Below are 17,500 nucleotides of genomic sequence, written 5' to 3'. Positions count from 1 at the left end.
AACCGTCCATCAGTCCAGCTAATCCCCATACCCCCTAGATCCCTAATGTCCGAGTACATCGGGCACTCCGCGATCAAGTGAACCCAGTCTTCACGACGCGCCCCACACAAACACCCCGACCTATCAGAAAGGTGCCTCTGATGCAAAAATGCATTCAGAGGCCCATGCCCCGTTAACAAAAAACCCAGACTCAGACAAAATCTGAAGTCTGGGTTACCCTCAACGAACCTAACATCCCGGATGTACTCATAAGTCACCCGACCGTTAGGACTATTGTCCCAACGGTCTTGCCACCTACTCCTAACCCTATCATCTAGAAGCCTCTTGCTCCCTAGAAATCCCTCCCTCTCCACATCATCATCGGAAATCCAATCATTCCGCAGCAATGACACACTCAAGCCCCTTCTTAACCTGAATGCAACAGCTCGCTGTACAACAATCAGGTCAAGAGGGGGTGCACCTAGTAAAACCTGCATCGCATCCGTTGAAACGGTGCGACATACAGGCAAACATGCAAGCATCATGCAACGTTGCACCGAGAGGAGTTTTCGGCGACCAGAGACCGTCATCGCTGATTCCCACCATATTGCGGCTCCATAAGTGGCACAAGCCACAAATAGACCACGGTATATGGTGCGAACAGCACGGCGTCCAAGGCCCCAATCGCTCCTCAAGATGCGTCGCACTTTGCCTACGACCGCCTGCAGTCGCTCCTTCAGAATCGCTAAGTGTGGAGTAAAGCACATTCTTTCACTCATGGTCAGCCCCAGGTATTTGACTTGCGTCACATACCTGATGCTGACCCCATTCACCTTGACAATCGGTGGACGAACCGGCGACAATCTGCCCTTAAGCAGCATTGTCACCGTTTTGTCCATCGATATGTCTACCCCCACACCTAAACCCCAACTATTTACAATTTCTAAAAATTGTCCTCCCGCCCGCTCTAACTCAAATCGCGATCGACCTTCAACCAGAAGGAGAAGGTCGTCCGCATACGCACAACATTTACAGAGGGGTTCGAGCTGTCCAAGCAGAGAGTCCATCATGAGGTTCCAAATATATGGACCGCAGATGGATCCCTGCGGGCAGCCACGAACCACTCCGATCTCCACACTCCCATTCATTCCGACTAGAGAGGCTTTTCTGTCCGAAAAGTAACTCCGCCAAAGAGTAATTTCCGGACAGCCAAGCTCCTCCAGCCGTTGCAACACTCGATCCCAGCTTAGGTAATCAAATGCCCCCTTGAAGTCAACAAATATGCCAAGGACATATTTGTTGACATTCTCCCTAACAGCACCCTGAACGTAGAACCACGCATCCTCTACACTGCGTCCTTTCCTGAACCCATACTGTCTATCCGACCACATACCCCGCGTTAGCTCCTGAAGCCGTTCCACCATAACTCTTTCCAGCACTTTTCCAAGTACTGGAAGGAGACTGATGCCCCGATAAGAGCGAGGATCACTCCTGATCTTATCAGGGGACTTCAGGAGAGGTACAACCCTAGCAATTTTCCACTCGCGTGGAAAATAACCCTCCCACACGCACTTATTATAAATGGCCTCCAAGTATTCCGGAATGAACTTCCACAAGCTTTTGCACATCTCTCCGTTCAAACCATCAAAACCTGGGGACCGTTTAGACCTGACCAGGCCAAAGGCGTACCCCAACTCTCCATCGTCTAATGGAGGGACAGGTACCTCTTGTGCTTGAGGTACCTGAACCTCCGCCCTAGGAAAGAACGCTCCTAACAAAGCCCCCGCACACTCTCTCCACGTTGATAACATAGTGTCACCAACGCGAAGAGAGGTAACGTCCTCCCTCTTACGACCCCGGCAGATCCTATAGACCTGACCCCACGGGTCGTCCCTATTCTCACTCACGAAACTCCTCCACTCCTCTTCTTTAACTTTTACCAACATATCCTTATATTCCCTAGCCGCACAACTAAGTTCATGCCTAAGCTGGGACAGCCTGTCAGAATTGGACCGCCGAGCGCGTTGAAACTTTCGCCTCAATCGCCTGACAGTCCTCCTCTTCAAGGTTAACTCATGCGTCCACCACTTAATTTTCCTAACGATAAAACTTTCACACTTTCTAAGTACCCTATCATTAACCCCCCACACTACCTCATAAAGACGAGCAACCTGCTCATCAACCCCCAAATCCTCAAACGCTCTAAGCGGTATACCCAATACCGCTTCCCTGACAGATCGTCCATATTGGTTCCAGTCGATACCAGAGGTACGCCATCGCCGCAATGGACTCTCATACAGCGAGGGAGGGGATTTGGGAGTAACCATAATTTGGATCAAATTATGATCACTCAATCCCCACCCTCCCTTAACCTCCCATCTAGCTACGAACGCCCTATCTGCTGCCTGATTCATAAGCGTCACGTCAATGTCACTCACGCCCCCAGGCCCATCAAACGTGTACCATTCACTCGGCTCATTCACAATGTGGAGGTTTTTAGCCACCACCCATTCACTTAATGCCTCGCCTCGACTGTGGCTTTGATATCCAGACGAATGCCGGGATACCTTACTAAACCACATCGAAGACGAGGCATTCGCATCCAGCCCTAGGATAAATGGGCTACTACTCGCAAGTAGTAGTAGCTTATCCATGTAGCCCAGGTAGGGCTCTAGGGGCTCGCTAAATTTGCAGTACAAACTAGCTACAATCAGCCTACCGAACTCCCCCTCTATCGCGACACATACACCCAGTTGTGAGGAATCCACAACTACACAATCGTAGTTGGGATCACTCACAACAATTGCAGCATTAGCCCCAAGGTCCGTGAAGACCTTGAAACTACCAGGAAGACCCCGAACCACACCATTGGTGGCGTAGGGCTCCTGGAGTAAGGCAATGCCGCACCTCCCCTCAGCCATACACCCCCCCAATTCACACATTACGGCATACGCCCCCTGGCAGTTTAACTGTATAATTCCCCCCATCAGTGTCTGGCGAGGGCGCGCTCAACAATGCCACAGTATATCGGGCAGACAGCGGACATCATAAGATGCCCAGCTGGTCTACCCTTGAATGCGCAGTTGCGGCAATGGAGTGCATTGACGCAACTGGCAGCTCTGTGGCCTTCCTGACCGCACCTCCGGCAGACATCTGATTTGGCCCTACACACAGCCACTCTATGGTCGAAACTCATACACCGGAAGCAGCCAGCAACGGGGCTATCCGGTCGCACCCGGAAGGAGAACCACTTGATGTAGCACCTACCTGCCTCCAAGAGGGCGGACATCATTTTGTCCGTACCCTCAAGGACGACATTGGTGCTACCATCAGGGGCCACCTTCCAGGGACGACTGACCATCCTCACATCTGACCTCTGGGACGCCGGGCTGAAATCCTGAAGGTTCAGCCGGAGTAACTCTTCCATGAACTCATCATGGGAGATCTCCGTGTGAACCCCCTGGACTACAACCCGAGGACCCAACTTCCGGTTGACAGTCACGTCCAACCCCACCTCCCCGAATTTCGCGTTCATCGCAACTTTCTCCCTCTCTAAAACAGAGGGAGTGCGGATAACCGCCCCACCACCCTTAATTGGCCTAACCTCGTGGATCCTTACCCCCAGGGAAGGACCCACCTCCTTAACTACTTTTTTAACGACTTCCTCAGAGGAAGCTGCAGGCCCCTTACTCCTAACCACAACTGACCAGGTCTCAACAGGCTTCTGCGCCACCGGTGCAATCGCCTCCAGTACAGGTGCTGGGGGCGGAGGCATTGGTGCCGATGGAGCCGGCATTGACCTGCTCGGCGGCGAGGAGTGTCCTCCACAGCCTCCTCTAAGGGCGTCAACTTGTCCACGAAGATGGGCATTCTCGGTTACTACCGTCATCAGAAGTGCCTCGTACTTCGAGGCAAGCTCCATCAGCCCCTTCGCGATCCCTATATCAAAATTCTCGGCCCCAAAAACTATTCCGCTAAGTTCCGCCGAAATTTTCTTTATAGCCGCTACATGGCTCACCGCACCACCCCCGACAATAACCGCGCTCCCTTTAGCAGCGTCTTTTCTGCCCGCACTACTTTTTCTCGCGCTCGCCTTATTATCTCCCGTCTTTTTCGCGCCCTCGTCACCCCGCACGAGACCAACTTCGCCAGCGCCCGATTTCTGCGCAGACACATCTGCTGCACCCTCGCCCGACTTTGCGGAGTGAACAGCCACTTTTTCAGCGGTGTCACCCTTACCGCAACCGCAACCACTACCGCTCCCGCCCTCTTCACCCCCCGTTTCACCCGCAGACCCCAAACGCGCCTTCTGCCGTGGCGGGGACCTTACCGATGGCCCCGCCATCTCGTCACCCGAAGTGTCGACCGTAACAGTTGATGGCCCCGACTCTTCGCTTCCAGCGAGGGACTTAACCCTCCTCCTCCGTGGTGGAGGCATCTTAGCCTTCGGACTTCGCCTTTCGGTAGGCTGATCCGCCAAGCGTACCACTGACGCAGATGGAACTCGTTCAAGCAAGACCCCGAAACAGCCGCTCGCCACGTACGTGCGACTGAACGCGCTGAAAAAAGTGTCGCAAGCGCAGACACGCTCTGTAGCAGCGACGACCCAAGCAGACGATTAAAGCGTTCTCGCAAGGGTACAGCCCACAACTCCAACCAAATGGTCTGGACAAAGGTCACTCAAATGACCGCCGGACGGAACAAGTCCCCGTAACGGTTGCGAGTCGACCGATGTGGCGCTGAACCGAATCGATCCGTGGGCTAAACGCACACTACTACGACCGTTTGTCTGCACAGGATTCACTGTCTCCAACACTGGGACAGCCGCCGGTACCTATTGAGCAATCCTGCTCAGGACTTGCTGACACTGTCCAACTGAACGCCAGATGCCCAACACAGCACTCCAAACAAGCAGTCCACCCAGCAAACAATGCCAACAACACAGCACTAAACTGGAACTGTACGGAGAGTCCCACAACAACAACAACCACGTTGCGGTAGTACCTAAAGGTACAGTACACAATATTAAAAAAAAATATGTACTTACCGCTACTTAATAAGCCCACGCCAAAAAAATGTCTAAAAAACGCGCAATTCGTGCCCTAGCACGAAAAACCACACACGCGGTCCCGTAACCGAGCAAAAACAATTGCCAGCGAATACCCGCACAAAATGAAATTCCAAGGAAATTGCACCAACAATTTCCACACACCCGATAAGCAACGGTGCCAACTCACTCGCGTAAACAAATACCGCACAAAAGAAAATCGAAAAAAAATCACTACTAAATCGCAACGATGCGCACGCACGTCTATTCGCGTCGGAATCCAAACAACGAATGAGTAGATAGGGACAGAGGGAATCTCGTTAATCCATTCATGCGCGTCACTAATTAGATGACGAGGCATTTGGCTACCTTAAGAGAGTCATAGTTACTCCCGCCGTTTACCCGCGCTTACTTGAATTTCTTCACTTTGACATTCAGAGCACTGGGCAGAAATCACATTGTGTCAACACCCGTTAGGGCCATCACAATGCTTTGTTTTAATTAGACAGTCGGATTCCCCAAGTCCGTGCCAGTTCTGAATTGATTGTTAATTGATAATCGTTATAATTTAAAAAGTATCTATACAATAATAAATCCTTTAGAAATTTTAGCAAGAAAGTTCCACAATTGGCTACGTAACTACTATCCGGGGAACAAGAATCGAAATTCTCTATTTACCCAGAACGAGTACATAAACCATGGTATTGCTTCCCAATCAAGCCCGACTATCTCAATCTTCAGAGCCAATCCTTATCCCGAAGTTACGGATCTAATTTGCCGACTTCCCTTACCTACATTATTCTATCGACTAGAGACTCTTCACCTTGGAGACCAGCTGCGGATATTGGTACGGCCTGTTGAGAAGTTTGCGTAACCCCACCATAAATTTTCAAGGTCCGAGGAGAAAATATCGACACAACAGTAAATGTCATGCTCTTCTAGTCCATCTACCATATCTCTCTTCGAAAGACTTCCATGGTAGTACGACTATAAAACAGAAAAGAAAACTCTTCCGATACCTCTCGACGGCTTCTTTATGGTCGTTCCTGTTGCCAGGATGAGCACAAGGCCCATTTTTAATAACAAACGGATACTCAACAGGTTACGGAATTGGAACCGTATTCCCTTTCGTTCAAAATTATTCAAGTGTTTAATTACTATGGAATAAAAATTCATTCATTTCATTTCATTAAAACTTGAAAATTTTCGGCTTTCGCCTTGAACTTAGGACCGACTAACTCGTGATCAACCACTGTTCACACGAAACCCTTCTCCACTTCAGTCCTCCAAGGTCTCATTCGATTATTTGCTACTACCACCAAGATCTGTACCAATAGCGGCTCCATGCAGGCTTACGCCAAACACTTCTAAGCACACCATTGTACCCTCCTACTCACTAAAGTTTCAAAATTTATAATCCAACCGAAATTGTATTATAAATCATGTACTTTAGCGGTAATGTATAGGTATACAACTTAAGCGCCATCCATTTTAAGGGCTAGTTGCTTCGGCAGGTGAGTTGTTACACACTCCTTAGCGGATTACGACTTCCATGTCCACCGTCCTGCTGTTTTAAGCAACCAACGCCTTTCATGGTATCTGCATGAGTTGTTAATTTAGGCACCGTAACATTACGTTTGGTTCATCCCACAGCGCCAGTTCTGCTTACCAAAAGTGGCCCACTGGGCACATTATATCATAACCTCAACCTTCATATCAAGAAAGGTGAGGTTCTTACCCATTTAAAGTTTGAGAATAGGTTAAGGTCGTTTCGACCCTAAGGCCTCTAATCATTCGCTTTACCAGATAAGATTATTTTACATAATTTTTAAATGCACCAGCTATCCTGAGGGAAACTTCGGAGGGAACCAGCTACTAGATGGTTCGATTGGTCTTTCGCCCCTATACTCAATTCTGACAATCGATTTGCACGTCAGAACTGTTCCGGTCTTCCATCAGGGTTTCCCCTGACTTCAACCTGATCAAGTATAGTTCACCATCTTTCGGGTCACAGCATATATGCTCAAGGTACGCTCCAGTTAGAGGTATAAATAATAATAAATTATCATTATACATAACTATATGGAACGCCCCGGGATTGAATTAATAATGTAATACATTAAAAATTAATCCCATTATTAATACAGTTAAGTTAATTTCGCCATTAGGTTTAATATAACCCAATGACTTGCACATATGTTAGACTCCTTGGTCCGTGTTTCAAGACGGGTCCCGAAGGTATCCTGAATCTTTCGCATTGTTAATCATATAAATGCATAAAATTAATATTAAAATCAATGATAATAATATTATTGTAAAATTCAAAAGAATTTTAGCATTATATATAATAAAATCTATCAACACTTTATCAAATCATCAGTAATTATTCTATGTTAATAAGCTAAAAGCAAATTAATTTGAATAAACTTAAAAACCAATGATCTTTTGATAAATATTTTATTATGTTAATAGATTACAATGTCCTTATATGAAAAAAATGCACACTATTACTATAATATTTAAAATTAAATACTACAGTTATAATGATGAATTTTTCATAATGGATATTCAGGTTCATCGGGCTTAACCTCTAAGCAGTTTCACGTACTATTTAACTCTCTATTCAGAGTTCTTTTCAACTTTCCCTCACGGTACTTGTTTACTATCGGTCTCATGGTTATATTTAGTTTTAGATGGAGTTTACCACCCACTTAGTGCTGCACTATCAAGCAACACGACTCTTTGGAAATATCTTTCTAGTAATCATTAACGTTATACGGGCCTGGCACCCTCTATGGGTAAATGGCCTCATTTAAGAAGGACTTAAATCGTTAATTTCTCATACTAGATATTAAGATATTCCATACACTGCATCTCACATTTGCCATATAGACAAAGTGACTTAGTGCTGAACTATTTTCTTTTCGCTCGCCGCTACTAAGAAAATCCTTGTTAGTTTCTTTTCCTCCCCTCATTAATATGCTTAAATTCAGGGGGTAGTCCCATATGAGTTGAGGTTGTATAAAATATATTTTAGATTGATTTGTTTATTTTTATTTAATTTTTTTGCTATTTGCTATTTTAAAGAAATATATTTTTATATCTTGATTACTCAATATTATTCAATCTTTTCATCCCTTTTTAAAATTCATAATATAATAATTAATAAAATTAACAACATTATTCCTCCACATATCATATATTTTTTTTTATTATAAATTTTTCTCAATACAATAGAGTGAATTAATTCTAGAATAAAAATTTATTTTATGCTAGACATTCCTCTTATGTATTATTTAATATAATTTAAATAATGTTGAAAATTTTTTCTTTTATGGGAATACTAAGATTCTCATTTATCATAAATTTTCGTTCAAATATGAGGTATTCAAGAATATATTTTCTATATTTCTTTTTATGCTATTAATATTATGGATTGAAAAATACAATCCAATAATATGCCATATGCTTAAATTCTATTAATTGACTAAAAGAATAAGCAACTAATTTAGCATAGTCTTACAACCCTCAACCATATGTAGTCCAAGCAGCACTTTAAAATTAATTAAAGTACATAACAGCATGGACCGCAATATGCGTTCAAAATGTCGATGTTCATGTGTCCTGCAGTTCACACGATGACGCACAGTTTGCTGCGTTCTTCATCGACCCATGAGCCGAGTGATCCACCGCTTAGAGTGATAATTTTTTTGTATTTTTTTAATTCAAAGTCAAAGAATTTTAATTTATTGAAAGTATTAATAATTAATCAATAATAAATTTTTAATACATAAGTTTAAAACATCTTTCAATAAATTGTAATTTTAAACCCAAACATTTGCAGCTGCGCATGTCTTAGGTCAACAAAAACAGTAATACCTTTTATATATTATTTTCTTCTCTATTTGTGCGTTTTCTTTTTTTAAATTTTTCAACATGTTTTTAATCACAAATAGAAAATACCATAAAAAAAAGGTATTACACACGTTAATGTGAACAAGTTAACTTATCATTTATAATATTTTATATAAATATCACAATTAAATATTATTTTCTATATAAATAATAAGTACAGCTATATGTTTAAAGGTTTTTTTATTGCGTTCAAATACAATGTATGCGAAGTTCACAATATAATATATATTGTCATAATGCATTACAAGGAGTTAAAAAAAAAAAAAAAAACAGAAAAACATTCAAAACATTGTATAATTCAAAACATTTTGAATGAAAAGAACAAAAAGAAAACTTTTTTTTCTTTTTTATTCTTTTTTTTTATTTTGTTTTTATATAATTATTTTTTTTTCTTTTCGGATAGGAACACAATAATGATCCTTCCGCAGGTTCACCTACGGAAACCTTGTTACGACTTTTACTTCCTCTAAATAATCAAGTTCGGTCAACTTTTGCGAAACAACCGTGAAACACAAGGCGTCACAGTGATCACGTCCGGAGACCTCACTAAATAATTCAATCGGTAGTAGCGACGGGCGGTGTGTACAAAGGGCAGGGACGTAATCAATGCGAGTTAATGACTCACACTTACTGGGAATTCCAAGTTCATGTGAACAGTTTCAGTTCACAATCCCAAGCATGAAAGTGGTTCAGCGGTTTACCCGGACCTCTCGGTCTAGGAAATACACGTTGATACTTTCATTGTAGCGCGCGTGCAGCCCAGGACATCTAAGGGCATCACAGACCTGTTATTGCTCAATCTCGTTACTGCTAGACGCAATTTGTCCATTTAAGAAGCTAGTGTCCTTATAATGGGACAAACCAACAGGTACGACTCCACTTATATAAACACATTCAAACACTTGTACATTCAAGATGAACGCATGAATGAAGGCTATATAAGCTTCAACACCATAATCCTGAAAGCATCTATTTAATATATTTGAGTCTCGTTCGTTATCGGAATTAACCAGACAAATCACTCCACGAACTAAGAACGGCCATGCACCACCACCCATAGATTCGAGAAAGAGCTATCAATCTGTCTTACACGCTTATGTTCGGACCTGGTAAGTTTTCCCGTGTTGAGTCAAATTAAGCCGCAGGCTCCACTCCTGGTGGTGCCCTTCCGTCAATTCCTTTAAGTTTCAGCTTTGCAACCATACTTCCCCCGGAGCCCAAAAGCTTTGGTTTCCCGGGAAGCGACTGAGAGAGCCATAGTAGTAGCTACACCCAATTGCTAGCTGGCATCGTTTATGGTTAGAACTAGGGCGGTATCTGATCGCCTTCGAACCTCTAACTTTCGTTCTTGATTAATGAAAACATCTTTGGCAAATGCTTTCGCTTAAGTTAGTCTTACGACGGTCCAAGAATTTCACCTCTCGCGTCGTAATACTAATGCCCCCAAACTGCTTCTATTAATCATTACCTCTTGATCTAAAAACCAATGAAAGTAGAACAGAGGTCTTATTTCATTATTCCATGCACAAAATATTCAGGCATTTGGAGCCTGCTTTAAGCACTCTAATTTGTTCAAAGTAATTGTACCGGCCCACAACAACACTCGATGAAGAGCACTGAAGCAGGTTTAAATAGGAGGAATATATAAAAAATACATTGTATTAATTATATATAAGAACTCCACCGGTAATACGCTTACATACATAAGGTAATGTACATACCACAATTATAGTTGTACTACCCGTATGAAGCACAAATTCAACTACGAACGTTTTAACCGCAACAACTTTAATATACGCTATTGGAGCTGGAATTACCGCGGCTGCTGGCACCAGACTTGCCCTCCAATAGGTCCTTGTTAAAGGATTTAAAGTGTACTCATTCCAATTACAGGGCCTCGGATATGAGTCCTGTATTGTTATTTTTCGTCACTACCTCCCCGAACTGGGAGTGGGTAATTTACGCGCCTGCTGCCTTCCTTAGATGTGGTAGCCGTTTCTCAGGCTCCCTCTCCGAAATCGAACCCTGATTCCCCGTTACCCGTTGCAACCATGGTAGTCCTAGATACTACCATCAAAAGTTGATAGGGCAGACATTTGAAAGATCTGTCGTCGGTACGAGACCATACGATCTGCAAGTTATCTAGAGTTCAACCAATATAACGATCGAATAATCGCTTGGTTTTAGCCTAATAAAAGCACACGTTCCAAAAGGTCCGTGTTTATTTTGCATGTATTAGCTCTAGAATTACCACAGTTATCCAAGTAACTGTTAACGATCTATGGAACCATAACTGATATAATGAGCCTTTTGCGGTTTCACTTTTAATTTGTTTGTACTTAGACATGCATGGCTTAATCTTTGAGACAAGCATATAACTACTGGCAGGATCAACCAGAATAATATATATTTCTTTTTTATATAATATTTTTTATATTATATAAAAGTTTAAAATGATATTTTCTTATTTGAAAATTATACACAAATACACAAAACATAAAAACATTTACAATATACACAACAATTTTTCTATGTTTCTTTCTTTATTATATTTTTTTTCATTATATTTCATTTCTATTGTGTGATTTTGTAATGGATTTTTTTAATTTTTGTTTTGGTATCGTGAAAAGAATTTTCGTTCTCTATACATATTATTATTTAATTATTATGTAAGAACGATATTTCTTCTTATATTGGCAAAATTTTCAAATAATATCATTCTATACATTTTACTTTATTTCAATGCATATAGTAATATATATACCTTTTTTTAAGAGTATATACATTTTTTTCTTGATTTGAAATTAATAATTTCAAATTCTATTATATTTATTTCAATAATAAATATATGATAAAAAGTATTTTCGGGTGCAACACATTAATATTTTATTTTATTTAAAAACCATCCTTTTACACATATATTTTATGAGTAAATATTAGAATAGCTCACAAATAAAACTAAAATATTGTTTAATATTTATTTCTACAATATGTTAGTATAGAATAATAGATTTTTTATGTTTTTGTATAAAACAAAATCTATTTCTATTTAAACTAACTGTAGGAAACCAGGAATAAAAAACGCTCATTATATACAATATGTTAGTACAGAATATAGAGTTTTGTATAAAACAAAATCTATTTCTATTTAAACTAACTGTATAAAAACCAGGAATAAAAAACGCTCATTATATACAATATGTTAGTACAGAATATAGAGTTTTGTATAAAACAAAATCTATTTCTATTTAAACTAACTGTATAAAAACCAGGAATAAAAAACGCTCATTATATACAATATGTTAGTACAGAATATAGAGTTTTGTATAAAACAAAATCTATTTCTATTTAAACTAACTGTATAAAAACCAGGAATAAAAAGGCACACAAAATCAACTTTCATTTTCATATTTACTTAAAAATACATATAAAGTAAAAAATATTTCCATATAAATACTAAGTAAATAAAGTCATACAAGTATGAAAATTTTCATACAAGTACTAAATACATAAATCATATAAGTATAGTAATATTCATACTTATAAGTATTTAAAAACAATTTCTTACTAATAAACTAACATAAGGAATTCAAATATATAAAAGTATAATACATTTCCTAGCAGTAAAAAATTTTCATATAAGTACTAAATGTATAAAGTCTATGAAGTAATAAATTTTCATATAAGTACTATTTCAGTATATGTCAATTTGAGCAGATTTGTGCAAATTTGTTATAAATGTTCTCTCCCATGTTGACGTTACCAACCCGAAAATATATGGAAAAATTCTTTTAACCTATTTAAAATTTAAAAACTCATATATACGTGGGTAATTTATATCATTTTCAAATATCGTCATGGTCATAATACAACTAATAACATCAAAAGTATTTTTACAATCGATTTTTTTTTTAAATTTTTAACTTGTATGACTTCATATTTAATACTTATATGAAAATTTATTACTTCATAGACTTTATACATTTAATACTTATATGAAAATTTATTACTTCATAGACTTTATACATTTAATACTTATATGAAAATTCATTACTTCATAGACTTTATATTTTTTATACTTATATAAAAATTTATTACTTCATAGACTTTATATTTTACTTCATAGACTTTATACATTTAATACTCATATGAAAATTTATTACTTCATAGACTTTATATATTTACTACTTATATGAAAATTTATTACTTCATAGACTTTATACAATTAATACTTATATGAAAATTTATTACTTCATAGACTTTATACAATTAATACTTATATGAAAATTTATTACTTCATAGACTTTATACAATTAATACTTATATGAAAATTTATTACTTCATAGACTTTATACAATTAATACTTATATGAAAATTTATTACTTCATAGACTTTATACATTTAATACTTATATGAAAATTCATTACTTCATAGACTTTATATTTTTTATACTTATATAAAAATTTATTACTTCATAGACTTTATATTTTACTTCATAGACTTTATACATTTAATACTTATATGAAAATTTATTACTTCATAGATTTTATATATTTACTACTTATATGAAAATTTATTACTTCATAGACTTTATACAATTAATACTTATATGAAAATTTATTACTTCATAGACTTTATACAATTAATACTTATATGAAAATTTATTACTTCATAGACTTTATACAATTAATACTTATATGAAAATTTATTACTTCATAGACTTTATACATTTAATACTTATATGAAAATTCATTACTTCATAGACTTTATATTTTTTATACTTATATAAAAATTTATTACTTCATAGACTTTATATTTTACTTCATAGACTTTATACATTTAATACTTATATGAAAATTTATTACTTCATAGACTTTATATATTTACTACTTATATGAAAATTTATTACTTCATAGACTTTATACATTTAGTACTTATATGAAAATTTATTACTTCATAGACTTTATACAATTAATACTTATATGAAAATTTATTACTTCATAGACTTTATACAATTAATACTTATATGAAAATTTATTACTTCATAGACTTTATACAATTAATACTTATATGAAAATTTATTACTTCATAGACTTTATATATTTACTACTTATATGAAAATTTATTACTTCATAGACTTTATACATTTAGTACTTATATGAAAATTTATTACTTCATAGACTTTATACAATTAATACTTATATGAAAATTTATTACTTCATAGACTTTATACAATTAATACTTATATGAAAATTTATTACTTCATAGACTTTATACAATTAATACTTATATGAAAATTTATTACTTCATAGACTTTATACATTTAATACTTATATGAAAATTTATTACTTCATAGACTTTATACAATTAATACTTATATGAAAATTCATTACTTCATAGACTTTATATTTTTTATACTTATATAAAAATTTATTACTTCATAGACTTTATATTTTACTTCATAGACTTTATACATTTAATACTTATATGAAAATTTATTACTTCATAGACTTTATATATTTACTACTTATATGAAAATTTATTACTTCATAGATTTTATACATTTAGTACTTATATGAAAATTTATTACTTCATAGACTTTATACAATTAATATTTATATGAAAATTTATTACTTCATAGACTTTATACAATTAATACTTATATGAAAATTTATTACTTCATAGACTTTATACAATTAATACTTATATGAAAATTTATTACTTCATAGACTTTATACAATTAATACTTATATGAAAATTTATTACTTCATAGACTTTATATATTTACTACTTATATGAAAATTTATTACTTCATAGACTTTATACATTTAGTACTTATATGAAAATTTATTACTTCATAGACTTTATGCAATTAATACTTATATGAAAATTTATTACTTCATAGACTTTATATATTTACTACTTATATGAAAATTTATTACTTCATAGACTTTATACATTTAGTACTTATATGAAAATTTATTACTTCATAGACTTTATACAATTAATACTTATATGAAAATTTATTACTTCATAGACTTTATACAATTAATACTTATATGAAAATTTATTACTTCATAGACTTTATACAATTAATACTTATATGAAAATTTATTACTTCATAGACTTTATACAATTAATACTTATATGAAAATTTATTACTTCATAGACTTTATATATTTACTACTTATATGAAAATTTATTACTTCATAGACTTTATATTTTACTTCATAGACTTTATACATTTAATACTCATATGAAAATTTATTACTTCATAGACTTTATACAATTAATACTTATATGAAAATTCATTACTTCATAGACTTTATATTTTTTATACTTATATAAAAATTTATTACTTCATAGACTTTATATTTTACTTCATAGACTTTATACATTTAATACTTATATGAAAATTTATTACTTCATAGACTTTATACAATTAATACTTATATGAAAATTTATTACTTCATAGACTTTATACAATTAATACTTATATGAAAATTTATTACTTCATAGACTTTATATATTTACTACTTATATGAAAATTTATTACTTCATAGACTTTATACATTTAGTACTTATATGAAAATTTATTACTTCATAGACTTTATGCAATTAATACTTATATGAAAATTTATTACTTCATAGACTTTATATATTTACTACTTATATGAAAATTTATTACTTCATAGACTTTATACATTTAGTACTTATATGAAAATTTATTACTTCATAGACTTTATACAATTAATACTTATATGAAAATTTATTACTTCATAGACTTTATACAATTAATACTTATATGAAAATTTATTACTTCATAGACTTTATACAATTAATACTTATATGAAAATTTATTACTTCATAGACTTTATATATTTACTACTTATATGAAAATTTATTACTTCATAGACTTTATACATTTAATACTTATATGAAAATTCACTACTTCATAGACTTTATGCAATTAATACTTATATGAAAATTTATTACTTCATAGACTTTATATATTTACTACTTATATGAAAATTTATTACTTCATAGACTTTATACATTTAGTACTTATATGAAAATTTATTACTTCATAGACTTTATACAATTAATACTTATATGAAAATTTATTACTTCATAGACTTTATACAATTAATACTTATATGAAAATTTATTACTTCATAGACTTTATACAATTAATACTTATATGAAAATTTATTACTTCATAGACTTTATATATTTACTACTTATATGAAAATTTATTACTTCATAGACTTTATACATTTAGTACTTATATGAAAATTTATTACTTCATAGACTTTATGCAATTAATACTTATATGAAAATTTATTACTTCATAGACTTTATATATTTACTACTTATATGAAAATTTATTACTTCATAGACTTTATACATTTAATACTTATATGAAAATTCACTACTTCTTCATTTAATATTGCAAGCAAAGTATTTTGGTTAACATTTTTATTTTCATGTTATTAAAACACTTGATATACTATTATACCATATTGTATAATATGATTTTAATTCAATTACTTTATTACTTTGGTATATTAAATGATAGTCGTTTGATAACAATCCCAACATTTACCTTATTTTCAATAAATATTGAAAACAAAGTTTTATGCGTTCAAATTTTTATTTTCATGTTATGATTCTCTCAAACACTCATTAATATACCATATTGTATAATATGCTTTAATTTCAATTACTTTATTACTTTTGGTATATTAAATGATAGTCGTTTGATAACAATCCCAACACTTACCTTATTTTCAATAAATATTGAAAACAAAGTTTTATACGTTCAAATTTTTATTTTCATGTTATGATTCTCTCAAACACTCATTAATATACCATATTGTATAATATGCTTTAATTTCAATTACTTTATTACTTTTGGTATATTAAATGATAGTCGTTTGATAACAATCCCAACACTTACCTTATTTTCAATAAATATTGAAAACAAAGTTTTATGCGTTCAAATTTTTATTTTCATGTTATGATTCTCTCAAACACTCATTAATATACCATATTGTATAATATGCTTTAATTTCAATTACTTTATTACTTTTGGTATATTAAATGATAGTCGTTTGATAACAATCCCAACACTTACCTTATTTTCAATAAATATTGAAAACAAAGTTTTATGCGTTCAAATTTTTATTTTCATGTTATGATTCTCTCAAACACTCATTAATATACCATATTGTATAATATGCTTTAATTTCAATTACTTTATTACTTTTGGTATATTAAATGATAGTCGTTTGATAACAATCCCAACACTTACCTTATTTTCAATAAATATTGAAAACAAAGTTTTATGCGTTCAAATTTTTATTTTCATGTTATGATTCTCTCAAACACTCATTAATATACCATATTGTATAATATGCTTTAATTTCAATTACTTTATTACTTTTGGTATATTAAATGATAGTCGTTTGATAACAATCCCAACACTTACCTTATTTTCAATAAATAGTGAAAACAAAGTTTTATGCGTTCAAATTTTTATTTTCATGTTATGATTCT

General features: G+C 34.7%; 1 protein-coding gene, 2 non-coding genes and 1 pseudogene across 3 annotated transcripts in view; all 4 read right to left on the bottom strand.

Annotated features, from left to right (window-relative positions):
- The window catches only part of LOC138858513 (uncharacterized), a 20,721-nt gene extending 16,304 nt beyond the window's left edge, over window positions 1-4,417 (bottom strand). The window contains exon 1 of the mRNA XM_070112814.1: window positions 3,998-4,417. Coding sequence (XP_069968915.1) covers window positions 3,998-4,417 — 420 coding nt within the window. The remainder of the gene's footprint in view (window positions 1-3,997) is intronic.
- An 856-nt stretch (window positions 4,418-5,273) lies between these two features.
- On the bottom strand, window positions 5,274-8,046 carry LOC138858576 (large subunit ribosomal RNA; annotated as a pseudogene).
- A 502-nt stretch (window positions 8,047-8,548) lies between these two features.
- Window positions 8,549-8,727, bottom strand: LOC138858603 (5.8S ribosomal RNA). The gene has a single exon (XR_011397655.1). It is a non-coding gene; the product is annotated as a 5.8S ribosomal RNA (ribosomal RNA).
- Window positions 8,728-9,352: 625 nt separating this feature from the next.
- Window positions 9,353-11,342, bottom strand: LOC138858539 (small subunit ribosomal RNA). Its single transcript, XR_011397627.1, has one exon. It is a non-coding gene; the product is annotated as a small subunit ribosomal RNA (ribosomal RNA).
- Between the last annotated feature and the right edge of the window lie 6,158 nt (window positions 11,343-17,500).

Source organism: Bactrocera oleae, unplaced genomic scaffold (assembly GCF_042242935.1).
Source record: "Bactrocera oleae isolate idBacOlea1 unplaced genomic scaffold, idBacOlea1 ctg00000010.1, whole genome shotgun sequence".
Taxonomy (NCBI): Eukaryota; Metazoa; Arthropoda; class Insecta; order Diptera; family Tephritidae; genus Bactrocera; species Bactrocera oleae.
The sequence above is the reverse complement of the archived record's forward strand: the minus strand, read 5'-3'. Positions and strand labels throughout refer to the sequence as shown.